This window comes from Nomascus leucogenys, chromosome 14 (assembly GCF_006542625.1).
Source record: "Nomascus leucogenys isolate Asia chromosome 14, Asia_NLE_v1, whole genome shotgun sequence".
NCBI lineage: Eukaryota > Metazoa > Chordata > Mammalia > Primates > Hylobatidae > Nomascus > Nomascus leucogenys.
The window spans coordinates 34224570-34244675 of NC_044394.1; the positions used below are offsets into that span (position 1 = coordinate 34224570).

The 20106-nt window shown below is 43.5% G+C and overlaps 1 protein-coding gene across 2 annotated transcripts in view; it reads right to left on the bottom strand.

The window, feature by feature from the left end:
- Positions 1 to 20106, bottom strand: part of AAK1 (AP2 associated kinase 1) — a 180410-nt gene that overhangs the window by 11698 nt on the left and 148606 nt on the right. For both annotated transcript variants that reach the window (XM_030826869.1, XM_030826868.1), the window contains exons 17-19: positions 16286 to 16381; positions 3165 to 3266; positions 1311 to 1412 (exon numbers count right to left, since the gene is read on the bottom strand). In XM_030826869.1, coding sequence (XP_030682729.1) covers positions 1311 to 1412; positions 3165 to 3266; positions 16286 to 16381 — 300 coding nt within the window. The remainder of the gene's footprint in view (positions 1 to 1310; positions 1413 to 3164; positions 3267 to 16285; positions 16382 to 20106) is intronic.

The following is a 20106-nucleotide window of genomic DNA, read 5'->3' on the forward strand; positions in this document are numbered from 1 at the left end:
TCATAGAATGAAGTTATTATAGGACAAAGTATCCAAACTGATTAGGAGAGGGTTGCCTCTGGCTTACTATTAGCAGAATGTGACAAGATTAAACAGTACCTTCTAGAACTCAACCAGGTTCCCACCCACAATGCCTCTAGCTAGGATTCTTTACATTGAAATTGGCCCTTTGAACATGATTTTGATTTCAGAAAACCAAGACAAAAACTCAGAGTTTAAGTTTCTTTTTGAGATGGAGTCTCGCTCCAGCTCCCAGGCTGGAGTGCAGTGGGGCGACCTTGGCTCACCACAACCTCTGCCTTCTGGGTTCAAGTGATTCTCCCGCCTCAGCCTCTCGAGTGGCTGGGATTACAGGCATGCGCCACCACACCCGGCTAATTTTGTATTTTTAGTGGAGACGGGGTTTCTCCATGTTGGTCAGGCTGGTCTCAAACTCCCGACCTCAGGTGATCCGCCCACTTCGGTCTCCCAAAGTGCTGGGATTACAGGTGTGAGCCATGGCGCCCGGCCTGAGTTTAAGCATTTTAACACAGGAATTGTTTTCTGAGAAAGTTTTCTAGGAGAAAACATTCAAATGAGGATAAGGAAAATAAATCATATTGTCTTTGGAGGTAATTTTTTTTTCCACCTGCATGAATTTATCCTCACATTTCCTAGGCTTCTAATTGTTTCTATCCAAGTTTGAAAACCAGATACTTTTATCAAGGGAATTATGGACAAAAAAAAAAAAGAAGGTTACCAAATCTGTACTTGTGGGCAGTTAAGAAATTCTATTAAGACTGAATTTTGAAATTAGGGTACAAGCAATACTAGATCTCGGGAAGACTTCAACTTTGCCTACAATTTTACAGCAAATTACCTATACAAGATTAAAGCACTGTGCTGGGAACAGAACATCAATATATAGAAGATGAGCTGCATGGACATCACTGGCATTGGTAAACTGGAAAGATGCACAGCAATCTGGAGGGTTAAGGGTATCCTTACAGCTCGGTGGAGTTCTTTAATTAAGGACATAGAGGGATCCCGCCACCAGTGAAAAGAATCTTGAATAAAGAAATACTGTAACCAGAGAAAGCCCAGAGATCACCCCACAGAGAACATGGCTCCAAAAAGTACTCAGTTCTTTAGCAAGGAAATATATCCCTCAACATCTAGAAGCTGGGGCTGTGACAATTCAGGGTGTCCATTTCAGGAGGAACTACCTGGGCTTCAAAATAAGCCCAGGATTGACTGAGCCAGGTGAAAAGACTGGCTCACAGGTTCACCACACCGACCAGTCCCTGCAGCTGCAGAGACACCTGACTGACCTGTGCGATTCGAGGTCACAGATTCCGTCTGAGATGGGAGGCGCTGGGGAACTGGGGGCTCCAGTCCTGGTATGAGACTCTCAACAGCAACATCAGCTTTTTCTTTCATAACAGAGCATTAAGAAGAGGAAAGGGTAAGGGAAAGGGAGTCAGAAGTTTCTTTAGGAAATTCTGTGAAGCTTTCTTCTTTTTTTTAATTCTCATTTTTTGAGATGGTGTCTCGCTCCTGAGCTCAAGCGATCTATTCCACCTTGGCCTCCCAAAGTCCTGTGGTTACATGCGTGAGCCACTGCACCCAGCCATGTGAAGACTTTCTTTTAACAGGTCTCTAAAATGCCAGTCTCAGGCAAGGTGGAAGGAACAATAAGTTACTTTATTTCTGCTGCTCTGAATGTCTAGGCTTCACTGAGCATGCGTGTGCAAGGTTAAACACTGTGGCCAGTCTCACTAATGATCAGTTCTCATAAACAAATTCGGAACATAAGCCGCTCAGCAAACCTCTTCCATGTCAGAAGAGATGGGCTGAAAGACACCTTAATTTTTTTCTGGTAATTTCGCTTTTATTAAGTGATAAACCTGGGGGCAAACATCCTCTGTCCCATGCAAAGGCCATTAATCCATCTCAAACCCCATCCCAGGATGTAGCTGGGAGGCCTTTTGCACCACGTGACACCCCTCAGCTGCAGGCCTACCCCTATGCAAGGTCATGGCACTTCTGAATTCTAGGACTTTCTGCCCAAAGGCATTATTAGGTGCCTCATGATTGGACCCTCCTGGAGTACAGGGGCCTTGGACATTCTGCAAATCTTGCCTGCCTTGCTGTTGGAACACAGGAAAATGTGAGACAGGAAGCAGACCAAGCCACTGCCCTGGATTCTATTTATGGGGCTTAACCAGTGGGCAAAATGTTTTCTCAGTTATTGATACTTGGTATATACATGGACCTTTTTAAATTTTTTAATTTTGTTTAAGATGGGTCTCTGTCACCTAAGCTGGAGGGCAGTGGCATGATCAGGGCTCACTGCAGCCTCAAACCCCCTGGCTCAAAGCGATCTTCCGTCTCAGCCTCCCAAAGAGCTGGTAGCACAGGTGTGCACCCCCACACCTGGCTAATTAACAACATTTTTTTTTGTAGAGATGGGGTCTTCCTGTGTTTCCCAGGCTCGTCCCACTGCAGCTGGATGTATACATGGGCCTTCTAAAGAAGAATCTGGGCTGGGCATGGTGGCTTACCCCTGTAATCCCAGCACTTTGGGAGGCCAAGGCAGGTGGATCACCTGAGGTCGGGAGTTCGAGACCAGCCTGACCAACATGGAGAAACCCTATCTCTACTAAAAATATAAAAATTAGCCAGGCATGGTGGTGCATGCCTGTAATCCCAGCTACTCGGGAGGCTGAGGCAGGAGAATTGCTTGAACCCGGGAGATGGAGGCTGCGGTGAGCCGAGATCTCGCCATTGCACTCCAGCCTGGGCAGCAAGAGCGAAACTCTGTCTCAAAAAAAAAGAAGAAGAAGAATCTGCTAAATTTCATTAAGTTCAGTAAAGGTAAAGTCTAGTTAGAAACCAACTTTTTAAAGTTTTTCTAACTAAATGCGAAACTTTCCACATTCCTCCTCATTCATAAGAGATCCACTCTAGAAATCTCAAGATATCAAGAAAGGCAAAAAATAGACGTTGTACCCCCAAAAAGCGAGGAAAACACATTTGGAGTGATACAAGTGAGATTAAACAGCCTTGGCTTCTGGGGTGGCAGGGCTATTCCCCAGGGATTGGTTAACGAGGTACTTGTCATTCTTGAAACAGGCACACATATCATGCATGACTGAAGAAACAAACAGAGATGATGACTTTACCAATTACAGCATCGGAAGTGCTACCAAAAGGATCTGTCATAGGCAAGAGGTCAGGGAGCAGAAGAGAAGTGTCAGGAGATTTGAGTCCCTCAATTAGTTTTTCTACGTTGGGCAGAGAGACAAAAAGAAAGCAAAAATGCAGTGAGATATTAAAGCCAGCGGATCATTCACTATTCTTTATGCAAACACATTTTAGGGGTCAATATTTGGTACAGATTCACCATAAAAATGAATGCTATTAATATCTTGTTAACAACAGGCTTTCAAAATTGGAAGTTTAAAAATGATTACTTCCTCAAGTGAAGTAGTCACTTTGTAAGGCATTCAAGATGCTGCCCTGGGTGTGTCTCCTTGTTTTTATGTGAGGTGTAATTTGCATATAATAAAAGTTGCCCATTTTCAGTGTACAATGTGGTTAGTTTGGACAAATGTATACTTTCATATCATTACCACTGAAATGATACAGAACATTTCCAAAACCTGAGAAAATTCCTTCATACACCTTTACAGTCAGTGCCTTCCTCTCACCACAGACCCTGGTAACAATAGATCTGCTTTCCGTCCCTACAGCTTTGCCTTCTCCAGAATTTCCTATAAGTGGAACCACAGAGTATATAGTCTTTTGTGTGTGGTTTCCTTCCTTTGGTGTAATCTCTTTGAGATGAAGTCATCTGTGGGGTCGCAAGTATCAATAGTTTGCTCTGTTTTTCTGCTGAGTCCTGTTCCATTGTATGGCTGTACCACACTTTGTTGATCCATTCACCAACTGAACATTTGGTTGTTTCCAGTTTTTAAGCTGGTAAAAATAAAGCTGCCATAAACATCTGCATATAAATCTTTGTATGTTCATTTTCCTTCCTGGGCTTAGTTTTGCATCTCTCTCTTTTTTCAGGGGTTGGGGGGACCTTTATTTAGAAACAGTTTATAACTCACCAAGATAATCAATTCAAACACACCTAAGTTGACTTCAACGACCATTTATTGTCTGCCAACTATGCACCTGTGACATGTTGGCAGTCATATTATTCTATGGTCAAATATCACAAAATTCACTTAAGCCTGAAAATGGATTACTCTTGAGTCTTCTGGCCAAGAAATAAAAGGACGCCAGAGCCACCAGACTTGTCACACCTGGTAACTTAATTTTTGACAACGTGTACGCATTAGGATTCCTTCCAAAACGATTCTTTTAGCCCGATCCATCAAGAACCCTCTATTTACCTTTAAGCTATTAAAGGTGAAGCATTAACTTGAAACAAAATAATGAATCATAGAATCTTATCGGAAGAAGGGAATTTAGAGCTTATATTTCCTGTTAAGAGGAGACTCAGATCACATAAATTCTGTAACTTGCCCAATTAAAGACACGTCAACAACGTTCTTTTAAACCATGGAAATGTCATTAAGATAACTAAAATTAAAATGTTTGCTTGAGAAAAAGAAGTGACTTAAAGTCCAAGAACGTGCATATAACGTTGTAATAAATCTGTATTCTTCTAGGCCATTTGGGAATTGAGATAAGCAAGAAATAAATTGATATTCATGGAAAAACAGGAACCAAATTTTAGGTGATCTTCAATTTAGGTGAACTGTAACTACACAGGTCAAACAAAAGAATGGATTTCAGAGTCTTGGCAAGACAATTTTCTTCAGTATAATTAACACATTGCAGAAAAAGACTTATATGTAAAGCCAATTCACCATCTCTGGAGTCCATGGAATGTAGATAACTTTGAATTAAATGACAATAAGCTACATATCTCATTTATACCTCATTTATATTAAAAAAAGGAAGGATAGCTGGGTGCAGTGGCTCACGCCTGTAATCCCAGCACTTTGGGAGGCTGAGGTGGGCGGATCACCTGAGGACAGGAGTTCAAGACCAGCCTGGCCAACACAGGGAAATCCACATCTCTACTTAAAACACAAAAATTAGCCAGGTGTGGTAGTGCATGCCTATAGTCCCAGCCTGACCAACATGGCGAAACCCCGCCTCTACTAAAAATACAAAAATTAGCCAGGCGTGGTGGCGCGTGCCTGAAGTCCCAGCTACTCAGGAGGCTGAGGCAAGATAATTGCTTGTACTTGGGAGGTGGAGGCTGCACTGAGCCAAGATCGTGCCATTGCACTCCAGCCTGGGTGACAGAGTGAGTCTCAAAAAAATAAAATAAAATAATAAATAAATAAAAACATTAAAAAAGGAAGGAAGAAAAAAGGAAGCTTTTCAGTTGCAGGAAAAAACCCTCACAGGGCAGTAACCAAGTATACAAGTGTAATTATATTAGCATTAACCTTACTTACACTGTATATGACATTATAAGATGTTAAAAATATCTCTAATAATTTTCAGCATACTGGTAAAAATAAGATGGTTTTCCTAAAAAGTCTAACTTTGCATTGTTCCAAACACTAGTTTTTGCTTCATTCCTCTCTCCTCAAAAAACTGTCACTTAAAAAAATGAAATTACTTGCTTCTTTTAAGTTAGCACTCATATATTTGCAATCTTGAAAAGCAATAGATAAAAAGTAAACACCCAAAATTACTTGCTTGTCTTTCATGCAGCAGTTTATCTTGGTGCAAAACCTCAGGCTAGCATTCTTTCAGATTCTGAATTCTAGCCTCTCTGGTGACATGTTGTGACTCTGGCACAGTTCCTTGACCTTCTGACATTATCTCCTCATCTGTAAAATGGAGATGCCTCCCCCTACTTTTTTGTACTTGTCACTCAATACCATCTCCTCTAAGCCTTTCCCCACCTTCCTGCCACATCAGGAATCTTCTGGAGCATCCTGCACTCAATTTTCTTGCAGCCCTTAAGCATGACTAAAGGTAGGGAAGGGTCTTATGAACCTTTGTATCCCAGTTCTTGGTTTCCCCTGAGATGCCCTGCCACATATATGCCTTTTGGCTTGACTGAGGAGGTGGAAAGAACAGGAATTGAAGAACAATCTTTTTTTTTTTTTTTTTTTTTCTAAGATGGAGTTTTGCTCTTGTCGCCCAGGCTAGAGTGCGATGGCACAATTTCGGCTCACTGCAACCTCCCTCTCCCATGTTCAAGCAATTCTCCTGCCTCAGTCTCTAGTAACCGGGATTATGAGTGTGCGCCACCACATTCGGCTAATTTTTGTATTTTTAGCAGAGATGGGGTTTCACTATGATGGCCAGGCTGGTCTCGAACTCCTGACCTCAGGTGATCCACCCACCTTGGCCTCCCAAAGTGCTGGGATTACAGGTGTGAGTCACTGAGCCTGGCCTTTTTTTTTTTTTTTTTTTTTTAAGAGACAGGATAGTGCTCTGCCACCTGGGCTGAAGTGCTGTGGAACGATCACGGCTCACTGCAGCCTCAAACTCCTGGGCTCAACAGATCCTCCAGCTGCAGCCTTCTGAGAAGCTAGGGCTACAGGCATGTACCACCATGCTCGGCTAATATTTTTTATTTTTCATTTTAGTAGAGATGGGGTCTCGCTATGCTGCCCAGAACAATCTTGAGCTCCTGGCCTCAAGTAATCCTCCTGCCTCAGCCTCCTGAGTTGCTGACATTATAGGTATGAGCCACTGAACCTGGCTCAAGAATCTAATATTTTTATAAGTCATTAGCAAAAAGCATGTGGGAAGGTAAAGAAGCACATGAGTGTACATGTACATGTGGTGAGACAGAATGGTGTAAACTGCCTGATTTAGGGGGGCTTACTTTCTGACCAAACCTCAAAGTAACAGGCTATTCACATAGATAACCTGTATGGTCACGGCTGCTTGGGAATACTTAAATACCAGAAATGTGGGAGGAAGGAGCTGCAGACAGAACAATACCAGGCACAAAGCTGGGAGTGAACGCACAGGCCATGTCTATGTAAGGTGGACAGCTGTGCGAAAAGCTGCTTGGACTCCAAGGACTCTCACAGGGAAGGAAGGCTCCCAGTGACTTAGTGGGCCTCCAGGTGCCATCACAATGATGGACATCACTTACATTTGTAGAGCATAATATAAAATATTTTCATTCATTGTTCAAAAACTCCTGGGTTTGGGAATACTAATACAGTTTAAAAGAATGAAGATCAGAGACTATGAGAATGTGCAACTTGCCCAAAGTCACAGATTAGACATGGTAGAGCCTGGACTTGTCTCTGAAGTTCTCTCTGTATCTGTCTAGGGGTCTGCCTATCTCCATCAATACAGGAATATGAGTCTTCACATAGACATGGTCCCAGGGAAAACGGTAATGTTATCAGATAGGTTAGCATTGGAAAGAACCTCATATCTTATCTAATTCAGCCTTCTCCTCTATGAATGAAGAAACCAGCTCCAGAAAGTTAAAGTAACTTGCCAAAGATCTCACAGCAAGTAAGCAAGAGAGCTAGCTGATACTAAGACTCAGATATTTAACCACACTGGAGTTACATTCTTCTGGTTTAACTAAAGTTTTGATTGCTTTAAAATGTAAGGACTCTTAGAAGAGGTCACATCTAAAGCTATTACTGGTCATTTTTGGTCGTTGAAAATGAAGAACTTGAGAAAAGGATGTAATGGGAGGCACAAGAAAGGCTATAGGATGCTGACAGTCTATAAATCATGAAGCCTGGAGGCCTCCCATCTGCATCAAGGGCTGGCCCTGATATCCTTTATTTTATAAATTCTGTCCTTTCCCTTACAGTTTAATTGAAACACACTGAAGCCAAGTATCATGATGGGGCATGGAGAACAGCACAGAAAAGAGAGTGGTGAATGTAGGAAACGGTAGAAGTGTTCCTTAAGATCCAAAAACATCAATCAAGCTTCACATCAGCATATTGTGACTTAGCGATGTCTAATGAACAAAGATCTTTTTTCCCCATGAGTTATGAGAAGTGGCTTCTTTGGATGGAAAGGCAAAAGCCATTCTTCTGGGACAGTTCATACCTGAAATGTAGAAAGACTGACACTGTTATTCTCAATTATTTAAGGAGATAGACCAATGAAACTCCCAAATTATTCATAAATTGTTAGTAATGATTTAATCTTCCTAAGAAATGTTTGTGAAAAGCAGTTGGACAATTCTGAAGAGAAGAAAACGGTCCAGTTTTGCATTAGTATTTTTTGTTTGTTTGCTTTTTTTTTTTTTTGAGACAGAGTTTCACTCTTGTTGCCCAGGCTGGAGTGCAATGGTGCGATCTCGGCTCACTGCAACGTCTGCCTCCTGGGTTCAAGCAATTCTCCCACCTCAGCCTCCAGAGTAGCTGGGATTACAGGCGCCTGCCACCACGTCCAGCTAATTTTTGTTATTTTTATTAAAGATGGGGTTTCGCCATGTTGGCCAGGCTGGTCTCAAACTCCTGACCTCAGGTGATCCAAAGTGCTGGAATTACAGGTGTGAGCCACCGCGCTCGGCCAAGTTTTGCATTAGTTTTTAGGCTTACTCTGATATTTTTAGAACTGACTCCAGACTCTAAATGTGTGTGTGTGTGTGTGTGTGTGTGTGTGTGTGTGTGTGTGTGTGTGTGTGTGTTTGAGGGAGGGGAACAAAAGTTGAATAACTATTGGGTACTATGTTCAGTACCTGAGTGATGGGATCAATTGTACCCCAAACCTCAGCATCATGCTATGTACCCAGGTAACAAACATGCACATGTATCCCCTAAATCTAGAATATAAGCTGAAGTTATTAAAAAAAATGATGGAGAGTATCATTTTATTGATTTATTTTTACCTTTTATTGTGATACCATACATTTTTGGAATTTTAGCTGGGGCCTGCAAAATTCCAAAAAATAAAGAGTAAAAGAGCCTGAATTTAAGTTGCCTGATTTTTCTAAGCAATTGTCTCACCTGTAAACAGATTAAGAACTACTTTAAAGTGTTGTTAAAAATATTTATCAGAATTAATGCGTGTGTACAAATAAAGTGTCTGGTACATAAAAGGGGATTAATGTCTCTTTTAAGTAAGAGGACTAAATGGGCTAGGGGGTCACCAAGCCACAGGTGCCTGTGATTACAGTAGTGAATATGGGTCAAGTTCCATATTTTACTCAAATGCCTTGGGTGAGAACAGAATAAGCAGAACTGTTAGAATAAAGTGAAAGGTAGGGAAGAGGCAGGATGGTCTAACAGAGAGGTAGACAAGGTACTAAGAAACTGGAGACCTGTTCTACACTAAGTTTGTGTAGTACTTTGGGCAAATCTCTTACTCTTTCTAGACTGAAGTTCTCTTATTGACAAAGTGAAGATAAACTGGCCAGGCACAGCAGCTCACGCTTGTAATCCCAGCAATCCTACCTCAGCCTCCAAGTAACTGGAACTACAGATGCATGCCAACATGCCTTGCTAACTTAAAACTTTTTTTTTTTTTTTAAATGGGTTCCCTGTATGTTACCCAGTCTCGTCTCAAACTCCTGGCATCAAGTGACCCACCCATCTCAGCCTCCCAAAGTGCTGGGATTACAGGAGTGAGCCATCATGTCCAGCCCCTCCCCTAAAATATCAAAAGAGAAGCCGGCTATGGGGCTCACCCCTGTAATCCCAGCACTTTGGGAAGCTGAGATGGGTGGATCACCTGAGGTCTGGAGTTCGAGACCAGCCTGGCCAGCATGGTGAAACACAATCTCTACAAAAAATACAAAAATTAGCCAGGCTTGGTGGCACATGCCTGTAATCCGAGCTACTCGGGGGGCTGAGACAGGAGAATCGCTTGAAGCCAGGAGGCAGAGGTTGCAGTGAGCTGAGATCGCGCCACTGCACTCTAGCCTGGGCGACAGAGCGAGACTCCGTCTCAAAAAAAAAAAAAAAAAAGAGGACAGGTATCTACTTACACAGGCTAATAAAACCAAGGGCTTGCTCAAGGCCCATTCTGATTCTGGTTAGGAATATGAACAGGAGGAGTAGAACAGGCTGAACTGACAGACATGGAAGGGCCGAATACGAGCCCCACCAAAAAAGAGGACACGGCTGCTCCATCCTTGTGGCTTTGGAAATCTATGTTCTGTCTGAGTTGGGGTGTAAGCCCTGAAGTCTCATGATGAGAGATGATGTTTTAAAACTCTAGTCACCCTAAAAAAGAAATAAAATAAAATGAAATCTAGTCACTCTAAAGAGTTCTTAGCATTGAGAAACCATTTGTGACATCTACAAGTTAGAAGCAAAAGTCAAACATCATGCCCCATTCCAAGTTCATTTTAGAGAATTAAATCTGCAGAAAGATAAGCTTTCCAGAGTAAAAACACATATTATGATCAACCTTGGACTTCTCAGTATCATGAGACGGCAGTTGGAAATGAGGAAGAGGCCAGGCCAAAAGTTATGAGAAGAATGCCCGTCTTGACTATAAACCTTTGAGAAAACACAGCTTCTCTTGCTTAACTTCTCAAGAGATGATGAAGTGCCACAAACCAAGAGGCACTTTTTAAAAAAAGTTTTTAATTCTAAGAAGCAGCACTGATGGGGCAACGAATGTCTTCTTGCTTACTCTGTGGAACACCGAGATCAGTACTGCAGAGTTGTTATAAAAATCGTTTCCTCAAATCCTTGTGAATTGTTGGTGGGAATGTAAAACGATGCAGCCTCTATGGAAAACAGTGGTCCTCAAAAAGTTAAAAATAGAATTAGCATATGATCCAGCAATTCCATTTCTGGGTATATACCCAAGAGAATTGAAAGCAGGATCTGGAAGAGGTATTTGTGCACTCAATGTTCACAGCAGCATCTCTCACAAAAGACAAAAGATGGAAGCAACCCAAGTGTCCACTAACAGATGAAAGGAGAAAGAAAATGTGGCATATACACACAATGGAATATTACTTAGCCTGAGAAAGGAAGAAAATTCTGACATATGCTACAACATGAATGAACCTTAAGGATATGATGCTAAATGAAATAAGCCAGTCACAAAAGGACAAATACTGTATGATTCCACTTATATTCGGTTCCTAGGGTAGTCAAATTCATAGAGACAGAAAATAGAGTGGTGGCTGCCAGGGGCTGGGGGAAGGGGAAATAGAGAGTTGTTGTTTAATGGGTACAGAGTTTCAGTTTTGCAAGATGAAAAAAGGTGGGTGGATGGATGGTAGTGACGGCTGCAAAACAATGAGATATACTTAATGCCACTGAACTGTACACTTAGAAATGGTTAAAATGGCAAATCTCATTATGTACATTTTACTACAATTTAAAAGAATGATTTAAAAATAGTCCCCAATTTTCAGAGAAAATTCCTCATTCTTTCTAATATATATCTATGTGTGTGTACCCACACACACACGTACACTTTTTTAAGAGACATGGTCTCACTCTGTCACACCCAGGCTGGAGTGCAGTGATCATAGCTCATTGTAGCCTCAAACTCCTGGGCTCAAGGGATCCTCCTGTCTCAGCCTCCCACGTAGCTAGGACTACAGGCATGCAGCACTATGCCTGGCTAATTAAAAAAAAAATTTTTTTTTTTAGATACAGGGTCTCACCACGTTGCCCAGGCTGGTCTCGAACTCCGGGGCTCAAGTGATCCTTTCGCCTTGGCCCCACAAAGTGCTGAGATTATAGGCATGAGGCTGGCCCAGCCTCTTTTCTACCATATTTTAAAACGCTGGTACTACTTATAGCTTATCTGTTTCCTAATGCATACAGAAGGCAAATAAATGGACAAGCAGCATTTGAGCATCAATGAAATACTCTGAGACTCACTAGCCATGCATCATTTGGCAGTTTTGTAAGCATACGAATGTTCATATTCCAGACCTTCTAAGAAAATTTGTTTTACAGTGCTTTGAAAAATAAAAATATTCCTTAAAACAAACCAACGGACCAACCTACAATTATCCAGTGCTCTTTACCCATAGTTTGACAATCACTGTATTCCAGGAAATCTATTTTAATGGTTCTCAGTTGTGCAAAAGTTAAAGGTCATAAGAGCAAGTTTAATTTCAACAAGAGAAAAATATCATTTTATGATAACTAGGACTGCCCCACTGGGAATAGGGATGTAGAACCAAAGTTGAAACAGCATTTCCCATCTTTATAGTAATTTAAGATTCACATAGAAATTTCAAATACATGATTTCATCTAACCTTGCAACCACCCCATAAGGTAGTTTTTAGTATTGCCAATTTTAAGGATAAGAACACACAATTTAAGTGATCTGACCACAATCACCTAGCCACTAATGGCTAGAACTCAGGTCTAGCAGTTTCAAATCTATTTTTATATTTCCCAAAGCCTTAAATTTAGCTCTCTGGTCAAAGGCTTTATTGATCTGAGAACTGTCCCAAAGATAAAAGAAACCTCCACTGTTTGGGGAGTGTGGGCAATGAGAAGAATGTGTGGCTGAGCACAGTCAGAACAACACTAAGGCCTCACTTCCTCACCCACACAATGAGGGCATCACTTGACATTATCTACCACCTACCACTCCCCAGTATCTATAAGATCAAAGGTACCTGTATGTGAAATCATTTTAAAAGTATAAAATAAAAATGTTAAAAGTCATTGAAATGCATGGTCTTCAGGAGACTGAGAGTCCATGAGTCTTTTTTTTTTTTTTTTGAGACGGAGTCTTGCTCTGTCACCCAGGCTGGAGTGCAGTGGCGTGATCTCGGCTCACTGCAATCTCTGCCTCCCGGGTTCAAGCAATTCTTCTGCCTCAGCCTCCTGAGTGGCTGGGAGTATAGGCGCCCACCACCATGCCCAGCTAATTTTTGTATTTTTAGTAGAGACAGGGTCCCACCATGTTGGCCAGGTTGGCCTCGAACTCCTGACCTCAGATGATCCACCTGCCTCGGCCTCCCAGAGTTCTGGGATTACAGGCGTGAGCCACCACGCCCAGCCAATTTTTTTTTTTTTTGAGACAGAGTCTTGCTCTGTCTCCCAGGCTAGAGTGGAGGAGTGTGATCTCAGCTCACTGGAAACTCCGCCTCCCAGGTTCAAGCAATTCTCCTGTCTCAGTCTCCCCAGTACCTGCAACTACAGGCGCATGCCACCACGCCTGGCTAATTTTTGTATTTTTAGTAGAGACGGGGGTTTCATCACATTGGTCAGGCTGGTTTCGAACTCCTGACCTCAGGTGATCCACCCACCTCGACCTCCTAAAGTGCTGGGATTACAGGTGTCAGCTACCACGCCCGGCCTTTCATGATTCTTATCAGTATGGCTGAGAGTAGAAGATGAGCATGTATGCAAAACAAAGAAAGAAAACCAGGCAAAAAAACTGACTGGTGTCCCTAGTGGGCTGGAGGTATGACAGACTGCTTGCTTTTTGTGGGGTAAAACCAAATTTGTAGTTTGCCCAGGTTCTAGAAACACTGAACCTTGAGCCCTTTCCTGACTCAACATTTAAAAATGTTAAAAAAGGATGCAGTGGCCTTGATATAGAAGCTGTGTAACTGAATGTGCTAGAGGCTGAATGTTAAAATAAGCAGAATAGTCAAAGCCACCGTGGTAATATAACATACTTAGCACAATTCTGCAGGATACCGTGAAAGGACGGGGCTAAACAACCTGCTGAGCCTGGCTACTATTCTCATCAGCCCAGGGGCTGGCAGCTGCCTGACATTGTGGGCTGTGCCTTCCTTTATTCACTCTCAAAGAGTGGGTGTGGGGGGACTGGCTGGGAGTTGGCAGAGGTGCAGATGGAAGGCTATGGAGCCAGTCGTCTGGTACCGGGGAGCTGGGACAGAAATGGAGGGTAATGGGGCCACCTAAAGGCTTCCAGCCTCTGGTTTCATTTCATTCATTTGTGGGATCTATAAATACTCACTGAGTGAATACAGGCAGTGTCATTGGCACAGCTGATACAGGTGGTGAATAAGACAGATTAGGCCCCTCCCTCAGAGAGTGATAGGATGAGGAAAGACAGACTATGTCCTGATAAGGGCTATGAAGAAAAAGTTCCAGGGGATGTGACTGGGAGTGCCCGTGGGACCACACTGGGCCTTTCTGAGCAGACAGCATTTAAGCTGAGACCCACAAGTTGAATGACACAAGGGAACAAAGCTGAAGGGAAGGCTTTCCAAGCTGAGCAGCAGCAAGTGCAAAGTCCCCGGGGTGGGAACAAGCTTAGCTTGTTGGAGGAAAGACAAGACGGAGGGGAAGAGCGCTATCAGTTGAGATTAGAGGGGTAGGCAAGGGCCACACCACTTAGGGCCTTGCAGGTCACAGTAAGCAGCCTGGATTTTACACCCCCTCAGTGATATGAGAATTCACCAAAGCACAGAAGAGTTAACTGTCTAACTTATGTTTTCAACAGATGGTCTGGTCTGACAGATCAGAAAGTAAATAACACACTCCTGAAGTTCTCTATTAAAATGTCTCATTTTAGTTGATCTTTCCACTGAAACCCAAGAGAGGTCTTGGCTTAATTGGTATTAAAGTGTATACCAGTAACATTTCAGCAGGAATCCACCGGGATGAAAGAAGCATGGAGGCCCAGGAGACAGGAAAGATGACAAGAAGGCAGGCAGGAAAGCAGCCAGCTGGCTCTGATGGCCCCAGACGCATTTCCACAAGCTGAAGCCGATTTCCTGAGCCACCTGGGGCATGTGCCTGGCTCTTCAACCCTGATCCAGAGGACTCCTGTGACAGCTGCACAGGACAGTTACTTGCCTGAGGGCCCTCATCCTCTGCCCTGTGCAAAGAGGCCTTCCTCCTGGCTTCTGCAGCCCATGGGCTACCTAAGCAACAGCAAAGCAAGAAACTGAAGGGGTGTCAAAAGGAGAATGCCTTCATCACCTCTTTCCCTTGTCTGATCCCATGATTACCAAAACAGGGAGGAAAAGACAGTGAGCCCCAGCTGGAGTTTACAGCCCACACTTTTCTAACGTATTTAAAATGAACTTGTCCAAGTACTGCCAGGCATACCTGAAGAGTGCAAAAGAAAAAAGCGCCTCTATTTCATTCCTTTCTTCCCTTTCAACTACCCTGTATTGGATCATTCCTTAGTGGTTTTCGATATTTTTAAGCTACATCCAGGTCCAGTAAGCTATAAAGTTATACAGCACTACTTGATCAAAGCAAGTGTTTGCTTCTCCTTAGAGGGGTAAACAAATTTGTCTAAAAATAAAAAATAAAAACTGCCTTGGTGCCCTAGCTGCAGTCTGTCTTAGTTAGTGATGGTGGGCAGACTTGGTAAAGGATATGAACATCGCAGTCACTTCCAATCTTGAAGCAAGCAATCAAATACCTTTAACATTTTGGGAGAGAAAAAAAACCAAGCCAGTCCTATCAGTTCAAGGTCAAGAGTTGGTAGGGGCAACAATGGGAAAAAAGGAAAAATGATCAGAAGCAAAACAACTGTGAACTGCTTCTAAGGAGCTGGAACAATTTGCTTTTGTGAAGAGACTGATAGATAAGAGAAAGGGCGGCTTCTCTTCCCCACACCACTCCTCCCGCCAAAAAGAATAGGGAAGGAAGGTCAGAAGGAAAAGCCTAGGTAACTTGAACTCCAAATGGGAAGCATCCAATCACTGTTCCAAAAGCTCTTTCAGAACACACCAACCACTTTCTACTTTTTAGACTGCTACTTAAAATTGAGATATGGTGGACTACAAGAGATATTCAAACTCCTGCAGTCCAACGCACTTCACTGATGAAGAACCAAGCCCAGAAGGTTTTCAGGTAGCGGCAGAGCCTGGAAGGGAACCCAGGTCTCCTGACTCACATTCCCTATTAATTATTATCCCATTCCCTAATTATTATTATGTGTTTTTATATTATAAAATAAAAAGACATTATAGAAAAGTAAGAACTCAACAGAAGTCACCCACAATCCCATTATCACACTATCACCACTATTCATGTTTTGTTCACTTTATCATGTGCTTACAGGCTCCCCACCATTGTTATAATAATATTGGACTAATGTTCTTTCCAATACAGAGGTCGCTCATGTCACCATTAACACAATCAAGGATGAAAAACTGAACACTGATATAATATGGAAATCAATTTGGTATAACCTGAACTGATTTTATCTTTGCTAAGGGCTGGTACCCTCCAAGACAAGTTTACTCCTCTTATTGAGACACAGTAAAAATATACAATAGCAGCCTATTACTAGGGCTTAGAATTCAGATCCTTTTCACGGCGTGTTTAAGGCAGAACTTTCTACAAGGCCTGGGACATGCAAATTAAGCTGCTTAACCTCAGAACAGTTCTATTCACCTACCTGGTGCATCAGGTACTTGTAGAGGAATGAAAGGATCAGACACGCTTAGAAGCGGGAGGCCAGAGTCCACAGTCTGCCCACCCTTCCTTTTTTCAGCTGGAGTTAGGTTGGAGGGGAAGGAGGAGTCAGGAGAGAAAAAAAGAGAAAAGCAATAACACCAAGTAAATCTAGGTAAGTTTACCCTCTATTAATGCAACAGTTCAAACTACAGAGTAAGTCTAAGCCTAGAATAAAAGTGGCTGTAGCTCAGTGAACAGCAAAGTATCTATGAGATATTCAATCTGGCCTTTTATTTTGAGACAAAGTCTCACTCTTGTCCACCAGGCTAGAGTGCAATGGCACAATCTCGGCTCACTGCAACCTCCGCCTCCCTGGTTCAAGCGATTCTCCTGCCTCAGCCTCCTGAGTCACCAGGCGCCTGCCACCACCACGCATGGCTAATTTTTGTATTTTTAGTAGAGACAGGGTTTCACCACGTTGGCCAGGCTGGTCTTGAACTCCTGATCTCAGGTGATCCACCCGCCTCAGCCTCTCAAAGTGCTGGGATTACAGGTGTGAGCCACCACGCCTGGCTCAACCTGGTCCTTGAAACATATTATGAGATGCAATTAACAATAAAACCAGGGTATTCACATGTCTGAAATTCTACTTCTTTCTTGGATATACTGCAGTCTACAGTACCTCTTTCAGAATGTCTAGAGGAGGTATTGTCCATACCACACATATTAGCACATAAACAAACATAACACTATCTGTTTTGTAATCTAACATGTGTATAGGTACTTCCTATGTATCTATCACCCTCTTGAGGTCCTTTAAGGACTAAGTCCTACTGTATCACCATGATGTCTAATATAGTGATAGGTAGACACACAGAAAGAGGCAGAAATAGACTTCTTGCCTATTGCAAGGTTAGACAAGCCCTAATCTCTGTACTATACTTAACATACTATTAGCATTCATTCTATATTTGGCAAAATATAGATTTACAGAACTCTATACACCCTATGGAATAACAGAGCTTGACGTGGTCTCAGAATTTTTTGGCACAATTTTCTTATTTCCCCATACAAGAAAATGAAGCCTAAACATTAAACACTAGCCAGAGGTAGGATCAGAAGCCAGGTTTCTTGGTTTCCACTTTATCATTCTTTTTTATTTTTTTTCTCTAAGAGACTGAGGTCTTGCTATGTTAACGAGGCTGGACTTAAACTCCTGGGCTCAAGTGATCCTCCCACCTCAGCCTCCCTAGTAGCTGGGATTACAGGCATGCACCACCACATGCAGCTTTACATTATCATTCTTTTTTTTTTTTTTTGAGACGGAGTCTTGCTCTGTCGCCCAGGCTGGAGTGCAGTGGTGCAATTTCGGCTCACTGCAAGCTCCGCCTCCCGGGTTCAAGCAATTCTCTGCCTCAGCCTCCCGAATACCTGGGATTACAGGCGCCTGCCACCACACCTGGCTAATTTTTGTATTTTCAGTAGAGACGGGGCTTTACCATGTTGGTCAGGCTGGTCTTGAACTCCTGACCTTGTGATCCACCTGCCTCGGCCTCCCAAAGTGCTGGGATTACAGGCGTGAGCCACCGTGCCCGGCCATACATAATCATTCTTTACTTTGCATTTTAGTATTCGGTTTGTTCGTTAATTAAAATCTCATTTTGTTTGTCAGCTGTCTTTCTAGGAAAAAAAAGCCTCATTTTCTTTCTATAAAGTGGGTTTTTAAAAAATGTTTTATTTTGAAGTAATACAGAATCACAAGAAGTTCCTGCACTTAGAGTCCTGTGAACCCTTCAACCAGCTTCCCCCAGTGGTGATGTCTTATATAAACTGTAGCCTGAGATCACCGACTCCGGCACAGTACTGCGGCCTTAGGCTCCTCGGTGCTCACCAGTTGTTACGTGGCCCTATTTGTGCATGTGTGTACTGTTCTTTTCTTCTCCCCTCAGTGCCGATGTCGCCCATACCTCTGGCTCTGGGACCCCACCCGCACCCTCTGCTCTGTTCTCCCTCCACCCCACCCCACCCCACCCCACCCCACCCCACCCCACTCATGTCTCTCTGCCTCTTTTCATTTCGCTCCCTGGACATCCCTGTCTTTCTCAATGACCCCTGAATCCCTCCTTCTCAGCCTGAGTGGTGCTGGGTTGAATTTGGAAATCGTGGGACTCAGCATCCCCTCTACTAATCCCCTTGGCCTGGGCTATCAAATGTGGGACATTTCTTTTCACCTCTCTTGGCCTCAGTGTTCTGTCTGTAAAACAGGCTTGTGGAGGAGTCAAAGTACTGGGCATGAGTGGGCATCACTTGGCAGCATCTCTGTGGGCATCTGGCTCTGATTTCCTTCTTTCCCTGTCTTGGACTTTACCTGTCTCTGAATCTTGGTCTCTCTCCAGTTCCGCCTCTGGCATGAGGAGGATGCTCTGGGGTCTACCGGGAAGCTGTGATGAGATGGGAGAGTTTCCACCCCACCCACCTCTATTCCACATTTCTCGTAGTCAGTGGCTGACTGGGCCTCTTTCTCCCCACCTCCCCTGCCCCCGAGAGCCCAGTGCCCCAGTCCCTTGCCCTCGCCTACTCAGTACCCAGCATCTCTTGAATAGACTCTGCCACTGTCACAGCAGCCACCTCTGCCACCCTTAATGCTACCTCCTCAGGGCCAGCAAGATGTAGTCTGAGACGCATGATAAAGTGGAAGGCAAAGGTGGGATTGCTGGATGGACCGGCGACCTTTCCAGTCCCTGGAATCTGGCCGCCTCCTTTGCATCCTGGCTTCAAAGACATACGGCGCCTGCTTTCACTCCAGAGGCCCTTGAAATGTGGGAACCCAGTGCCCCAGGCCCAGATATGGAGGAGGCGGCATGTGTGATGCCTACCATTCCTCAGGTGTGCAGGAACTTCCCAGCCCCAGCTCAACTAGATGGGTAACAGGCAAGGGCAACAGGGACAGACTGGGGTGTTAATGCCCAGATGTGGCAGAAGGGAACGGGGAGGTGCAGTGGCATCCCCTTAGTAGGTAGCCTCCTCCATCACCTCCACAGCCATGTCCTACCCAGTGGCTGGTCAGCCCCAGTGTGCCAGCAGCTGCTATCAGACCCAGCTCAGTGACTGGCACACTGAACTCTCAGGACGGTGAGTATCTGCCCTCTTCATCTCCAGGCCTGCCCTGGGAAATGGGGATGGGAGGGAAGGTCACCTCCAACCCCCACTGACACACTACTAACCCCATTTTTCTTCTTTGGACTCTGAATTCCCACTCTCTAACCCTCAGCCCTTCCTTGGACTTCCAATGCTCCTTGGGATCCTAATCTCACACCTTCCAACACTCAACTTCTTGGACCTTCAACCTTCTTCTAGGACCCCCAACTCCTCATTCAAACCGTATCTCTCAACCTTTAAAGCACTCCCTCCTGGGGCCCCTAGTTCCCTCTGGGACCTTCACTTCCTCCAACCTGTGTGTATAGTTCTTTGCAACTTGATTCTCCGTATAGATTAGAATGAGCACCACTGCAATCATGATACAGAACTGTTCCATGAAACCAAAGACCTCCTCATTCTACTCCTTTGTAGTCACACCCACCACTTCTTCCTGTTACTATCCTTTGGAAACCACTATTCTGTTCTCAGTCTCTATAATTTTGTTATTAAAGTGGGTTTTAAACTAAGTTTCTTTAAAGGTAGAACGACGAAAGGAAGGATAAAATAACTGCTTTTAAGTCCCTGAAGTATTTTAAAATGACATAATGAAACATATTTAAAAGAAAAAAAGCAAACTGCAAAACTGAATACACGGTGTAAGTCATATTTGAAAAAAATTTATAT